This window comes from Solanum dulcamara, chromosome 8 (genome assembly GCF_947179165.1).
Source record: "Solanum dulcamara chromosome 8, daSolDulc1.2, whole genome shotgun sequence".
Lineage (NCBI taxonomy): Eukaryota > Viridiplantae > Streptophyta > Magnoliopsida > Solanales > Solanaceae > Solanum > Solanum dulcamara.
In genome coordinates this window covers 61,473,501-61,490,588 of record NC_077244.1, presented here as the reverse complement: position 1 = coordinate 61,490,588, position 17,088 = coordinate 61,473,501, and the positions used below count along the sequence as shown (strand labels likewise).

General features: G+C 34.0%; 1 protein-coding gene across 3 annotated transcripts; it reads left to right on the top strand.

Annotated features, from left to right (window-relative positions):
* Window positions 1–8,031: 8,031 nt before the first annotated feature.
* On the top strand, window positions 8,032–16,841 carry LOC129901300 (uncharacterized). Of its 3 annotated transcripts, none has more exons than XM_055976443.1 (5): window positions 8,032–8,146; window positions 9,004–9,436; window positions 13,487–14,055; window positions 14,160–14,220; window positions 16,199–16,841. In XM_055976443.1, the coding sequence occupies exons 2-5, from the start codon at window positions 9,043–9,045 to the stop codon at window positions 16,273–16,275; spliced, it is 1,101 nt and encodes a 366-aa protein (XP_055832418.1). In that variant the 5' UTR covers window positions 8,032–8,146; window positions 9,004–9,042; the 3' UTR covers window positions 16,276–16,841. The 3 variants fall into 3 exon arrangements, with proteins under 3 accessions (XP_055832418.1, XP_055832420.1, XP_055832419.1); XM_055976445.1 differs by having other exon boundaries at window positions 16,134–16,271; XM_055976444.1 differs by lacking the exon at window positions 8,032–8,146 and adding an exon at window positions 8,221–8,327.
* The last annotated feature ends 247 nt before the right edge of the window (window positions 16,842–17,088 follow it).

Genomic DNA, 17,088 nt, shown 5'->3' with positions numbered 1-17,088 from the left:
ATGTTGTTGGTGAGTGTATCAAAACTAACCCTTGCTTGTTGCTTCTAAACATCTTCCTCATCTTGTCATTTGAACTTGGTTGAATAGAATATATTTTGAAATTAAAAAGAAAAATAGATTAGATTTAAATATATATGTAAAAAATATGTGAAATTATATACGTCAATGCATGTATTTCAAATTTTCAGTGTCTACCAAAAATTAATTCTCTATGTTATGTCAATACTTAGGATAAGGTGTATATACTTAAAATTTCGAGTATAATTTAGGAGTATAGTTATGTCTTTTTCCTAAATAATAAACCAAAAATTAAATGACCATAATAAAATTAAATGAATGAATTAACTGAATCTCGATATAACTATCGGATAGCACCATCAATAAAAGGGCTTCTCAATTTTTTTTGTCATACAAGACTTGAGAACATGATTTTTCAAAGCATAAGTAAATTGCTATTCGGTGAATGAACATTAGAAAGGAACAAGATATGCGGATCAAGCCCTCATATTACCATTAATACTCATTATTGCTACTGTATAAAGGTTGACGCTAATCCTGAATTCTTTTTGTAAAAGTTGAACTTCATATTTTACCTTATTTGATATGTGTCTCATATTTGGCATTGTATTTCGAAGCTCGATGGATTCACACTTATTACCAATCTCTGACTCGCATTAGACCTGACGTTTTTTTCACATGTCATCTATCTAAAAAGTTTAATTTTTACCATATATAGATAGTTTCAATGTTTTGAGTACTTACGGAATTATAACAAGAAAATAAAGTCTTTTAATTCTTGACGGAAAAGCAAGCAAAAAGTCCTCTAACACTTCTTAACGTCACGCGTATCCCTTCGATTTTAATGTGTCTTTCCATAATTGATTCAAAATTATGGCCGATAATTGACTTTTCTTTTTCAAAGCCTATATAAATTCTTGCACTTTATTCCTTTGATTTACTTCCTTTACATCTTCTCCAGAATTATTTCATGTCATTCCTCCGACTTTCAAGCTCTGCCGGAGTTTTAATTGAAAACTACCACATTCTTCATTATCCTTCGATTTGACTAATCTAGAACCTACAATGAAATTAAAGCTTAATAGGGTTCGGGTGGGGGGGGGGGGGGGGCAAGTCGACAATAGCGGTTTGCAGGAACAAACCACAATTGAGGACGATGAACCATTGTTGGAGAACGAAGATATTTAGTGAATTTTGTTTACAAATGACGATTTAGATTTTGATCCTAAAATATTAACCCGCCCCCTCCCTTAAGTTTTAAACTAATAATTATTTTAGTTCTGCATAAATGAATTTTTTTTTTCATGTGGAGTGCTATTCGACACCCTTTTTTTTGAATAAAAATAGAGAATACACACCATACACAATCAACTACTCAATAAAGTTTGTTTAAATTTATATGTGATGATGGTTCACGTAGGAAAAATGAATAATTTAGAATTGAATTGTGAAATTTACGAACGATAATTGAAGTGTGTTTTTTGACAATTAACTCTATTTTTCAAAAAAAATATTTATTCACATTTACTTGTCTAGTTTAGACGTAATTTATCACTTTGTTTATAAGAAATATATCAAATCATCACCAATAAAAAAAAAGTCTATGCAGTTGATGAATTTAATTACTAAGATTCTCCCCTTATTTTTCCAATGCATTTATTAAAATATTAAATTTATTATATTTAATGGGTAATATAGTAAACGAAAAAGAACCTAAAATGTCCAAATAGTACAAAAATACCCTCATGTCCTTTTATGGTAAAAAAAAAGTTATTTTTAGACTTAAAAATGGATGTCAAAAACATTTTAAGTCGGATGAACACATTTTTTTTAAGACCTTTTTTCTGTATAGTAAAATTACTCTATTATTTATTGCTTGTTAAGATACGACAGGTGTGTGCCAACTCAGACATGGGAGTATAAAAATTGTTGAATACTAAAAATATCCTTATTACAGGCCTTTTGTTATGAATTAACTAACTTGACAATTTTATAAAGGAAGAAGAACAAGAGAGTAATATAGAAAGTATTAATAGAGAGAGTAGTAATATAGAGAGAGTAATAGTAATTCTCTTCTTTTATATGTTTTGTGTATTTTACATTGAAGTTTAAGGCTATATTTATAGCCATATTTACAAGTGGAGGAAAATATTAATGGGCATTTTACCCACTTAAAAAGTAAATGGACTATCCACCATTTTAAGTGGACAACCATTTTACTTGGTTGATATTACTTGGTTGATAATACTCCCCCTTGGATGTCCACGAGAAATGTGCCTCGTTAAAACCTTATTAGGAAAAACCCAGTGGGAAAAAACCTAATGAAGGAAAAAGAGTACACATATCTGATAATACGCCTTGAGTGCTGCCTCATTAAAAACCTTATCAGGAAAACCCAGTGGGACAAAATCTTGACTAAGGGAAAAAGAGTACAACGCGTATTTTGCTCCCCCTAATGAAAATATCACTTAATATCTCGAAGACGACGCATTCCAATTTTGTATCTCATTTTCTCAAAGGTTGAAGTTGGCAATGCTTTGGTGAACATATCCGCCAAATTGTCACTTGAACGAATTTGTTGGACATCTATTTCACCCTTCTTTTGAAGATCATGAGTGAAAAAGAATTTTGGTGAAATATGTTTTGTTCTGTCTCCTTTGATGTATCCTCCCTTCAGTTGAGCTATACATGCAGCATTGTCTTCATACAATATTGTTGGAGCGTCTTTTGTCAAAGAAAGACCACATGTTTCTTGAATGTGTTCAGTTATTGATCTTAACCAAACACATTCTCGACTTGCTTCATGAATGGCTATTATCTCTGCATGATTTGAGGAAGTGGCAACCATAGTTTGCTTTATTGAACGCCATGATATAGCTGTACCACCACATGTAAATAAATAGCCTGTTTGCGATCGACCTTTATGGGGATCAGATAAATATCCCGCATCTGCATAACCAATCAATTGTGACGTGGAATCATTTGAGTAAAACAATCCCATATCAATGGTACCTCGAAGGTATCTGAATATATGCTTAATTCCATTCCAGTGTCTGCGTGTTGGTGAAGAACTAAATCTTGCTAACAAGTTTACTGAGAAAGCTATATCTGGTCTAGAATTGTTGGCAAGATACATTAATGCACCAATTGCACTAAGGTATGGTATTTCAGCACCAATAAGCTCTTCATCATTTTCATAAGGCCGAAACGGATCTGTATTAATATCAAGAGATCTCACAACCATTGGAGTACTCAATGGGTGTGCTTTATCCATATAAAATCTCTTTAAAATATTTTCAGTATATGTTGACTGATGGACAAATATCCCATTTGTAAAATGTTCAATTTATAGACCAAGACAAAATTTTGTCTTTCCAAGATCTTTCATTTCAAACTCCTTTTTCAGGCATTTTACTGCCTTTGAAAGTTCTTCTGGAGTTCCAATAATATTTAAATCATCAACATATACTGCTATTATGACAAATTCAGATCCAGACCTTCTCATAAAGACACAAGGGCAAATTGGATCATTTTTATATCCTTCTTTTAGCAAATATTCGCTAAGACGATTGTACCACATTCGCCCTGATTGTTTCAACCCGTACAAGGATTTTTGAAGTTTTATTGAGCAATTTTCTCGATAATCCTTGTATGCTTCAGGCACTTTGAACCCTTCGGGAATTTTCATAAAAATGTCGTAGTCCAATGAGCCATATAAATAGGCAGTGACCACGTCCATTAACTGCATTTCAAGCTTTTCATGAACTGCCAAATTCATTAGATACCTGAAAGTAATTGCATCCACCACAGGGGAATATGTTTCCATATAGTCAATGCCAGGTCTTTGCGAAAAACCTTGGGCTACAAGTCGTGCTTTATATCTTACGACTTCACCCTTTTCATTTCGTTTACGCACAAAAACCCATTTGTGCCCTACTGGCTTGACACCTTCAGGTGTTCGAACTATTGATCCGAAAACTTCACGTTTTTCAAGTGAAGTTAACTCTGCTTGAATTGCATCTTTCCATCTTGGCCAATCATTTCTCTGTCTGCATTCATCGACAGATTTTGGTTCAAGATCCTTATCTTGTTGCATTATTTCAATGGCAACATTATAAGCAAAAATATTATCGACCACAATATTATTTCGGTTCCACCATTTTCCTGTCGAGACATAACTTATTGAGATTTCTTCATTCTCATTATTTTCAGGTACTTGGACCTCCTCGGTGGTATCACCATTTGTTGTGTCTCTGGGCTCTTCTTGAGCACTCGCCTCCAAATTATGATCATCTTGATCATTCATTCCTTTCCTTTTTCGAGGATTTTTATCTTTGGAACCAAATGGTCTTCCACGTTTTAAGCGTGGTCTAGATTCATTTGCCTGAATAAGTTGTCCTACCGGGACATCAACTCGAACTTGAGCATTAGCAGCTGGGATATGCGATTTAGTAACCCGTGGAAGGTTAGTAAATGCATCCGGCAGTTGATTTGCAATATTCTTCAAATAAATCATCTTTTGAACTTCTTTCTCACATTGATTTGTTCGAGGATCTAAATGAGATAGTGACAATGAATTCCAATCTATCTCATTTTTCATCTGCTTATGTTCTCCCCCTAATATTGGGTATACTGATTCATCAAAATGACAATCAGCAAATCTTGCCGTAAATAAATCTCCAGTCATAGGTTCCAGATATTTTATAATAGAAGGAGATTCATACCCAACATATATTCCCAACCTTCTTTGGGGACCCATCTTTGTGCGATGTGGTGGAGCAATTGGGACATATACCGCACACCCAAATATTCTAAGATGGGATATATTTGGCTCCCTTCCAAACGCCAACTGTAATGGGGAAAATTCATGATAATTTGTTGGCCTTACGCGCACAAGTGCTGCTGCATGCAAAATAGAATGCCCCCATACTGAAATAGGAAGTTTTGTCCTCATTAGCAATGGTCTAGCTATCCATTGGAGGCGTTTAATCAATGATTCCGCTAGACCATTTTGTGTATGTACATGAGCGACCGGATGCTCAACTTTAATTCCAATCGACATACAATAATCATTAAATGATTGAGATGTGAACTCACCAGCATTATCAAGACGAATTGTCTTTATTGCATAATCTGGAAATTGTGCTCTTAACCTTATAATTTGAGCTAACAATCTCGCAAAAGCCATGTTGCGAGTTGATAATAAGCACACATGTGACCATCTTGTAGATGCATCTATCAAGACCATATAATATTTAAATGGTCCACATGAAGGGTGAATTGGCCCACATATATCACCCTGTATACGTTCCAGAAACGCAGGGGATTCAATCCCAACCTTAGTTGCTGATGGTTTGATAATCAGTTTTCCTTGGGAACAAGCAACACAAGAGAATTCCTTAGATTGAAGAATTTTCTGATTCTTCAAAGTGTGCCCATGTGAATTCTCAATAATTCTGCGCATCATATTATAACCGGGATGGCCCAACCGGTCATGCCAAATGATAAAATCATCAGAATCAGTAAACCTTTTGTTTACAATGGCATGTGATTCAACAGTACCAATATTTGTATGGTACAACCCAGAAGAAAGTGCAAGTAATTTTTCGTGCACAATTTTCTTCTCCATATTTATTGTAGTAATATAAAGGTATTCAACCTTTCCTTCATTTGCAGTCTCAATATGATAGCCATTTTGGCGAATAACCTTGAAACTTAACAAGTTTCTTTGAGACTTACTACAATATAATGCATTATCAATTACCAATATCGTTCCTCCAGGTAGTAATAAGATTGCTTTTCCAGAGCCTTCAATTAATTTTGTACTACCAGATATTGTATTGACATAGTCCTTTTTCATAATCAAATGACAAAAATATTTCTTTTCTTTTAATATCGTATGAGTTGTGGCACTATCCAAAATGCACATATCTCCATTATTCATCTTGAATCCAATTGAAGACTGATAAATTTATTTATCTTCATAAAATAAAAATGCATTGTAAGAAATAAAATAAGTAACAATTTTGCTAGAAAAACATAAGTCCCTTTTTTTTAAAGTTAAATTATGGTAATTTAGAATTTAAAAAATTATATGATTCAATTATGATGAATGTTACAATAATTTAGTTTATGGAATTATATACTTATTAACCTTAAATAAATATTATACACAAGTATTAAAAACAAATATAAAATATTATAAAACATTAATATAATATTATTCATCATGTATAGATAATTTGTTTATTGACAAAAATAATACAATCATTATATATTATTAATGTCTAAAACATTAACAAGAATAAATAGTTATTATAATGACATTAAATAAGGCGAATATTATTTTTAGTAACAATATGATATTAAGATTAAATAATAGCACACTAATAGTAATTAATTACAACATTGTAAAATAGCACAATGTAATAAATAATATACAATTATCATAAAAATGTAACCTTGATTATTATTTTTTTTCTTCAAATACATAAACGTAAAAACACAATAATTCGAAGTACATGATAACATATTGAAAAACATGAAATTAAACATCAATTAAGATCCTTAAAAAAATCTTCAACCTCCAAATGAGTAATATCATTGAGGTCATTAAAATCATCATCCCTTAAGGCCATATTTGCTTCAATATTATCATTATTCAAAGGCCTTGCCTCAACATTATTTTCGAACGCCAAGTGTGACTCTATCCGAGCATTAGAAGAAGAGGCATCACCTCTATTTGCCTTTCTTTTAAAAGAATTTTGATAAAGTCTTACAAAATGCTCAGGCGTCCGACATTCATTTTTCCAGTGGCCTTTCATGCCACAACGATGACAGTTACTTTTTGAAGGGCCATTTTGAGAACTGATATTGTTCTCCCTTTTATGTTGACCACCACCACGACGATTATTATATCGTCCTCTGTCATTGCCACGCCCACGCACATTATTGTGACCTTGATATTTATTATGTCTTCTTTCAGACTGGCCATGTGCTTTTACCATATTTGCCTCCGGTAACGGAGCAGTTCCAGTGGGACGGGCTTCATGATTTTTCATTAAAAGGGCATTATGTTGTTCAGCCACCAGAAGGCATGATATCAATTCAGAGTATTTTTTAAAACCCTTTTCACGGTATTGCTGCTGTAATATTACATTAGAGGCATGAAAAGTAGTTAGTGTCTTTTCTAACATGTCCTCATCATTTATATTTTCCCCACATAATTTTAATTGGGAAGTTATTCTAAATACAGCAGAATTATACTCAATTACGGTTTTAAAATCTTGAAACCGTAAGTGCATCCACTCATAACGAGCCCTTGGCAATACCGTTGCCCTGAGGTGGTCATACCTCCCTTTTAAGTCTTTCCACAATTCAAGTGGATCTTTCACTGTCAAGTATTCCATTTTTAGGCTTTCATCTAGATGATGACGAAGGAAAATCATAGCCTTTGCTTTATCCTGACTTGATGCTGTATTTCCTTCAATTATAGCATCACCAAGACCCTTAGCGGTAAGGTGAATTTCAGCATCAAGTACCCATGACAAATAATTTTTACCAGAAATATCAAGTGCCACAAATTCCAATTTTGACAAGTTTGACATGATGAAAATTAATTTGAAAGTAACAAAGATAACTTAAAAATTAAATTTCTTTAGTAGATATACCTGATATAGAAGTTAATTTTCTGAAAAATTAGAGCTTCGTGCTGATAACGTGTTATGAATTAACTAACTTGACAATTTTATAAAGGAAGAAGAACAAGAGAGTAATATAGAAAGTATTAATAGAGAGAGTAGTAATATAGAGAGAGTAATAGTAATTCTCTTCTTTTATATGTTTTGTGTATTTTACATTGAAGTTTAAGGCTATATTTATAGCCATATTTACAAGTGGAGGAAAATATTAATGGGCATTTTACCCACTTAAAAAGTAAATGGACTATACACCATTTTAAGTGGACAACCATTTTACTTGGTTGATATTACTTGGTTGATAATACCTTTGGATTTGAAGAGTTGTTAGGGTTTTGATTTCCCCCTTTTTCCTTTTCTTGGAATTTTGATTTTTCGTCGTCATCGGATTACCAGGAGACTGAGTTTATCCAAGTCCTTAATCTCCCCAGGTACATTCCCAAATTCACTCCCAGTTTCCCTTAAGAATTGATATTCAAGTCCTCTCTATATATTGAGCTGATTGTTTTCTTCTAAAGTTAGGGGTAAAGGAAAGTTCAAAACATAGCATTAATTGGAGGATACCAAAAATGTATTGTATACCTTTTTGACAGTCTCAAATGCTAATATTAGGTAACCTTTTTTGTTCTCCTAGGATTTTGATTTCTAAAGAAATGGTTTCAAAACCTTACTATCTGTACGAGAGATTGAGAATGTTTGTGCTTCTGCATATTGGCATTTTTGAACGGAGATTCGAAGTGTTTTTTATCCTGTTTCCTGAACTCCTGTTGACCTTCTGCCATCTCAAGTTTGAGGCACAAGTTCCTAATGTATCTCAATTGTTCATTGCTTGGATTTATTTTCATTAGAACCTTAAATTTGTTCCTGCTGAAAGGATTTGAGACCGTATTGCGACTAGCCTGTTGTAGGTCTATTTAAAAAACACCGTCAAGGCCACGATTTATCTAATGCCAGGAGATATAATTTCACGCCAAAAGTGGCTTGGAATTTGGGGTGTTTATGTCAAGCATGTTGCATAATACACAAATATTCTGCTTGTCAGATTTGATGCTTCTTTTGTCATTGGGAGGAGAGTGTTGTTGTAGCTCATGCTGAAAGGTTTTACATTTATCTTCATTTGAAGCATAATTTCTTTAGGTTGAAAATTTGCTGTCCTGTTTTCCTGGGGAGTATGCCCAACTTTTGGCTTTTCTCCTTTAGCTGCTTTTTTCTCCCATAGTTATTTTATAGCCCAAAATGGTTTGCTTTCTGATGTGGACTTCTGAAGTTTCTTCTTTATTTTTCTAAGGTTTCATTGGTATCAACAGAGTTAGAGATTTCCAGCTAAATGTCAGCCAAGGAGGAGGTTGGGGAGATTCATTCACTTGTTGCATGTAATGGGAGTGCATCTAGAACTAATGAAACTGGACTTCATCTTTATCCGGTTTCTGAGTATGAATTTGGCGAAGGTTTACCATATGCTCCTGTAGATTGGCCAAATGCTGATGATAAGTGGGGCTGGCGTGCGGGGAAAAGAGCTACATCTTCAGGCACCTTTAAAGATAGATATCTGTATCTTCCGAAGCGTCTTCAAGTTCGGAAAGATGGAAAGATGAATGCTTTTAGAAGTAGGATTTCGGTTAAACATTATCTCCAATCTGAGTATCCTAGTATGGATATCAACCAATTCTTTGCCTCATTCAGTTGGATGATTCCTTCGAAACAGTCACCAAGCTCAAAAGGTTAGCTTCAACAAGGCTCTTCGGTATATAGCATGTAGAGATTTATTCGGTTGTTTGCATCAATTAAAAAAAAAAGCTCTTATCACATGGCTCAATGTGTATACTAAACTTCCATATAAATTTGTGCAACTTCGAACAACAGTTGTGTGCAAGGACCTATTCCAAATGACCTGTCTCACCCCTTGGCCTTTACATATGTATCCTTGTCCATGGACTCTGTTCCATCTCTAATCTTTTTCGTAACAGATATCTGAAGGGGCTGTTCCATCTCTAATCTTCATGCAGTACTTTATTAGTCCTTTTCTGTCAAATGTGATTATACCAGTTTCTAGAACTTGCAATGTCCCAAACAAAATGTGTGCAAGTTTGTATAATGCTGCTAGGAGTAAACTTTGTTATGTTCTCATAATTAATAGGAGTATTTGATATTTCTAATACTCATTGGCAAAGTATTTTGGAATATCCATTATTTCCATTAATTATTCAAGAGAACAGTGGATGTAGCTCATTAGCCAACAACTCTACATACAAGTAGTATAGATATATTTTGGTTGAACTTTGAGGTTACTTATTTTCCTTTAGAAATTATTATGGAAGTTGACATCCATTTTAGGTTGAATTATGTATTATAGGAATTAAAATATATATAAGTGTATGCACAAATGTGTTGTTCGTAGTGAAAATATATGGAATGATTGTTGTATTTTGGAGAATGTTTACCTTTTTCTTAGTTAATTATAAACAACAACATACCCAACGTAATCCCACAAAATGGGGGTATGAGGAGGGTAAAGTATACGCAGACCTTAATCTTACCTAGGTAGAGAAACTATTTCCGATAGACCCTCAACTCAAGAGAAAAAACAGTCCAAAGTAGTATAGGAAAAGAAATAATGGAAATGAAAAAGTCATGGCAAGATACTATAGACAACCTTACAAATAAACCCGAACAATAGTCAAAACAAGGTAAAACAATAATCAAACAACAAAAAGAAACAGATAATAATCAAACTAAAGGATAAGAAACTACAAGGGTAATACTATGACTAATGGTACCGAGAAATTTGTGAGGCAACACTCAACTATCTAACTAACCTTTTACTCTAATCTGTAACTTCCATAACCCCTATCTAAGGTCATGTCCTCAGTAAACTGAAGTTGCGCTAAATCTTATCTAATCACCTTTCCTCAATATTTCTTCGGCTTACCCCTACTTATCTTGAAATCATCCATAGCTAACCTCTCACACCTCTGCACTGGGACATCCGTGCATCTCCTCTGTACATGTCCGAATCATCGAGGTCACTCCTACCTCATTCCAGATATCTTTTAATCTTTAATTATCAAAGATGAATAATGTTAATGTTCAAAAAGTACTACTATATAAGAGAGAATGCACAAGTTTTGTCCTCCTAACAAGGGCAATACGAGAATTTTGATTCTTTGATGATATCAAAACTGCTACACGTGATTATTTCTGTTGCCTTTTCCTTGCCTATTCCCATTTTTTACACTCATTCTATTTCTTAAGTCCATTCGACATGGGCCTTTGCAATAAATACGTTGACATTGTCGTAACTTCTTATGAATAATTTTGCCCCTTACTCCCTCCTGTCTATATTATATGGTATCCTTAGTTTTTACACTTGGTCCAAAATAATTGATTTTTGTACCTAATCAATAAGATATTATTTTTTCCTTCAAATTTACCCTTACTTAGATAAGTGAATTTTTACATAACCCAAGAAATCATCTTAAATTGTTACTATTTAATTAAGGATAATTTAGCAAAAACACTTCTTTTTAGGGCTAAAAGGACTTTTAAGGGGTTTGCCTGAGGTAAAACACCATATAATATGAACCATAGGGAGCATTATATTACCCTTAATATTATTTGTCATTACTCATTATACATTTTGGTAAATTTGGCAACTTTGGATCCACATTTTCGTTTTCAATTGGAGCATTTATTAAATCTTACTAAGTACGCTCCTTTCATTTCAATTTATGTGACACTGTCACTTTTTCGAGAGTCAATCTGACTAAATTTTGAAGTTAAAATAAATTATATCAATATCAAGTTTTAAATTAAAATTGAAATATTTAAAAACGATACAAAAAGTACTATAAATTGCAATTTTAATTGACAATTTATATTTATAAATGAAGAACTAAATTGATGCTTGAGGTTCATTTAATGAATTTAGATTTTTCCTTAATTTCGTCTAAAACTAAGATTAAATCATCACATTTAACTAATATAAATTCTTGCAGCATGAAATATCACAAGTGAAACTAAAACTGAATAATAACCAAAAAATACTATATCTATCTATAAAAGAAATTATATACCCACAAATACACAAAAATGCCAATATTTTTCTATTTATGAATTTCACCATGTTGTAATTATTCTACATAATTTTAATAACGGTACTTTACAGAATGTTGAATCGCTTGTGCGCCTTTGGTATTTTGATGATTCTTCTGCATAACTTCCTTCCTCACAAATAAATTTTTGTCCAAACATTATCTAATTAGGTGACTAAGAAATTTTAATAATTATAAAGACTTAACAACAATGCATGTAACTAGCAGTGTTATCAAAAGAAAAAAGTGCAAAAAACTCTAAGGTTAGTTGGAGCTTTGAGAGCAAATAAAGTGTGAGCTTTAATGAAAAACGTGCAAAAGGGATAAAACACAAATATATATGTTTAGTCAAGTCTAGGACTAATAATAATAAGCATGAATGGCAAATATATAAAAAAATAAATTGAAAGAAATTTAGGATAAAAGTGAAATATCAATTGATTTGTGTCGCCTCTTCAAAAGAGGGTCATTGGCAAGGAAAATATGCCTTAGAATCTTGATGGCCATACTGAAGTATGCATTAAGCGAGGTGAAGCGCTCAACACATTTTGAGCCTCACTTTAGGGCTTTAGCGTGCCTTTGACAACATTTGTAACTAGTTAATAATTAGAAGTCTTACTTCTAATTATTATGCATACTCTTGATTGTAATATCGTTGAATAACAAGGCTTCAATTTTCTATTTTTAGTTCACATATTAGCTATGCATGGATCATAATAATTGATTGTTATGCGATGGATATTGATATGTGGACTAATATGAATTGAGTGATATTACAATGTTTGCTTTAACTTTCGCAAAGACTACGATACCAACGTCAAGTATTAGCTTTACTATTTAGCATAGCTGTATAATGTTTTAGTTTAATATTTTAATTAAAATTTATAACAAAATTTAATTGTATAAGAGTGATAAGTTTTAAGCTTTACTAATTTTTTTAAATCTTTTTTTTACTAATACTTTTTATTGGTCGCCCCAGACCCCACTTGTGGGACTACAGTGTGTGTATGTTGTTCTACTTTTTATTGGTCATTTTGTCGATTTAGGTGCTCTTATCTTATAATACTGCCCATACACATCCCTCTCTAACTTGAACAAAATAACATAAATATTCCTGTATAAATTATGTAGTTACAGTACATGGTTATCCGAAGCTTTATGTTGGAAACCAAATATCATATTAGTAATTTGTATCAGAATCTAGACTTTTATTAACAAACATTTTCTCTTATAACCAAATGAGCCCCTGAGTTATCATTGGTGCACTTTCTGAATGTAATCTACTTGAGAATCTGATTGAGATGAGACCTAAAATTCATGTGACTAATTTTTGAACAACTTATCCACACTAAAGACTCGATGTTAGTATCTTAATTTCATTTCCTATTCATTACAGATATCTAGTCTGTCCACACAGATTTTTATTTTTTCAGTCCCTGTCAGTGGATTTTTTCATTTTTGAAGTGAATTTCATCCATGATTATACAGTCTGTTCACTAGTAGTCAGGGATGGAGCTTTGTTGAAAAATTACACTATGTAGATAGGGAAAATGATATTTTTTTTTGCATATACAAGTTGTTGAATCTTCTTGGCATAAAACCTTTTTTCTTGTGTCTCTTTCTAGTGCTTAATGAATTAAGTTACTGACCTGATGCCAAATTTGTTTTCTCTTTATTTAGATATTGATTTTGACTCGGATATGAAGGAGAAGACTACATCTTCAGGGACGAAAATGGAGCCTTTACCATCTGATTCTCCTTTCGGAGCTATTACTTGTAAGGCTGGTAACAGAGTCTGTAGCAGTTTAACAGCGGAAAATCCTTTTCCAGAGACCATGTTTTGTGATGTCTGTTGCAGTGAGCCTGGTTTTTGCCGAGACTGTTGCTGTATCCTTTGTTGTAAACCTATCAGTTTGGACTATGATGGGTACAGTTATATTCGATGTGAAGCAACAGTAGTTGATGGCTACATATGTGGACATGTTTCCCATCTAGAGTGTGCTCTACGAGCTTACATGGCTGGGACAGTCGGAGGAAGCATTGGTTTGGATGCAGAGTATTTCTGTCGATACTGTGATGTAAGGACAGATTTGGTTTCACATGCTTTGAAGCTTTTAAACATCTGCACATCTGTTGCTTGTCGTGCTGACATTGAAAAGATTTTGAATCTTGGCATTTGTATTTTGCGTGGCTCACAAAAAACGAGTGGACAAGAGTTGTTGCATTGTATCGAATCAATCAAGGCAAAGGTATAGCTAATTGATGACCGGTACTTTGTTTCCTTATGATGCTATCTTTTTTTCAGTTTTGAGGTTTACAGTTACCAGAATGACCAATTTGATGATCATATCAGCTTACGAAAGGAGTCTGCCTTGATGATGTATTCAAAAAGAAAAGCTGTGTGGATAGCACTGGTAACTTCTCTGCCTTCTCATAGTCTTGTTTGTGTTGATCGGTTACTTTGACTTGAATATCTGTATCTGAGCAAGATATTTCAGTATGTGCAAATGTGGTTCTCTTGCTTTAAGTATTGTCTATTTCAGGATATAAATATATACATCTGTGCATTGTAAGGTTTGTCTATTTCAGTGCTTCCAGTTGTCCACAAATACCAAAAACACTTGTTGCAACTAAATCGCAATATGACCAGAAAATGATCAGCTTGACTGTTCTACAAGAAAATAAAATTGGAGAGCCTTGGAAAGAGTACGGAAGAGGAATAATTTATTGTACAACCAGTGCATCAATTAAATGCTATCCAACTACTCGTTGGTCCTAACCAGATGAAGGAAATAAATTGCTTTCTTATTAAGAGTTTGGAACTTTGGTGTAACCAGCCTAAAGAGAAAGGAATGGATCACTTTAGGATCTCTTGTAGGGTGCTGCTTTGGTCAATTGCAGCAATAACATCTCCCGGTGTAACTACGGCGTAGAATTGAATGTCACATCCATGATCTGTCTCACTACATTAGTATGTGAGACATAAGAGGGTTGTGTGGGGTGTGTGGGGGGTGGGGTGGGAGTGAATTGAAATTCTTTTCGAATGTTAGTCAAGTTATTGGTTGCCTGTTGGTTTCTTCAAGTCAACTACCCTGCCGTTTAGACGATTAGATAAAATAAAATATTGTATAAGGCATATAGAGAAGGGGAGCGTTGGAGTAACTGGTAAAGTTGCTGCCATGTGATCAGGAGGTCACGGGTTCAAGCCTTGGAAACAGCCTCTGACAGGAATGCAAGGTAAGGCTGCGTACAATAGATCCTTGTGGTCAGGCCCTTCCCCGCCCGGACCCTGCGCACAGCGGGAGCTTAAGTGCCCCGGGCTGCCCCTTGGGTTACAAGGGTTTCTTAGAGCTTAAATGTTTCTGGTTAAACAGATAGCCTGTTGTGAACTCCTTGACCTGGAAGATTCTTCACTTGTTGGTCACAGCCTCTACTCGTGTAGCTTTCTAATTTCTTTTTTTCTTTTCTTTTCACTAGTAAACTATATTACTAGATGAAAGAGTGACTAGGGTTTTTACTCAAGTGAAGTTGCACAATCTTCTTCTCTGATGATGATCTGCTTTTATATTGCTTGGCTGCTTCTTGACCGTTGCTTGGACGGAATGGAATTAATATCAATCTTTGATCTTGAATGTCACTGGGATTGATTTGAGAATCAATCCCTGATTTTCTGCGTGAAGGGATTTTCTCCTTCAATCAAGGTATTCAAATTTGTCAGTGTCCTGTTTTTTCTTATGGTAAGCGTGTACTCTTTTTCCTTGTGGTATGCGGCTGACTTGTTTCCATCTTTAGACAAGTCATTCTTCCTTGATTCGGGTAGGGTGTGCTTTCCTTGTCGTATGCTACTGGCTCTTCTTGTTTCCATCTTTACGCTAGTCAATCTCCTTGATTCTGGTATACTCGTTTGTCAATCTTCCTTAATTTTGCTAGTGTGTGATTTCCTTCCTTGTTTAGATTTATGCCTTTTCACAAATTTTAGATGTCTCGTTTTTTTTTCCCAGCACAGAAGGATTAGTGTCATCATTAGAACATAAGTTAATGAAGCTAACAGTATGTGTTATTGGTTCTTTGCCTTTAGCATACTGCTCAGATTTACTGGAGCATACCTGTTAGGGTGATATGTCCAGATATTGCCGTTATCGTGCTTTTGATTCTTCTTGCTGGGCTTGAAGTGCAACCATATTTTTAATGATGATTTGATGTCTATATGTTTTGTTTAATATGTTTTGTCTTCCGTATTTTTGGATTCCTGGTTTACTGCTTAATTTGCTATTATTAACGAATCTTGTGGCAGTTCTTACCCTACTCTATTTCTAATGTCATCTAGGATTCTTTTAATCCTTCAAATTTTGGACAATGGTTTATATGAAGCTGTTTTCTGGATCATTACAGCTAAATCTGGTGCATTGCAAGTTCAGAATCTCAGCCGGGGGCAAAAGACACTACATGATTTCTTCCAATCTGCCTAAATGTTGGTCACAAAGTTACCCTATGCTGATGGGAGGTACTCTGTGGATTGTGGAATCTTGTCTAGACACCATGGTCATAAAAAAATGATTTGGTACATTGCATGTGCCACTGATTTTAACCTTGCCATTCAAATATTTTGTTTAGGCTATTGTAGCAAAAAGACTGTAAAGCAGAACCCTATATCGAGTTGCCTTTTTGTTTTTCCTATATATTTTCCAAGCATAAAATCACGAAGTCGGCCCAAAAAGGGGGTGAGACTCGTCATTCTCCGCTTGCAAGTCAAGCTTTTCAAGAGAATCTTTCAGGATGGTTTTTCCAATATACTCCACTTCCTGTCATGGGTATAACTGGAAAAACAGATTAAGCAGCAAAAAAGTATACCTCATTTGACCATATTCAGTACATTTATATATTATCACCATCTGCTCAAACAGAAAGAACTCAAGTTTTGCTCATTATTTGAATGAGTTATTTACCTGGTTGTTCAAGTAAACAAACACATGTATATGTCACAATTGGCAAGGGTGAAATTTCTTGGATACTCAATTTTGATGTCATCATTTAACTTTTGTCTCCTTTCTTTTGGCATGTATATTATTTCAGACAACTTTAGACATACAGTGTTCGAAGTTAGTCTTGGCAGTTCAACTATAGACACAATATTTGAGGTTTTATAGGGTTGAAGTTCACGTACATGTGGCCGAAGTTCAAGTTAAAATGGTTGAAGTCGGGTAAAAAAGACTAAACTTAGTAAGATTGATTGAATGTAGGAGAAAATGATTGAAATCTAGTCATTTTTATCTGAAATTGAG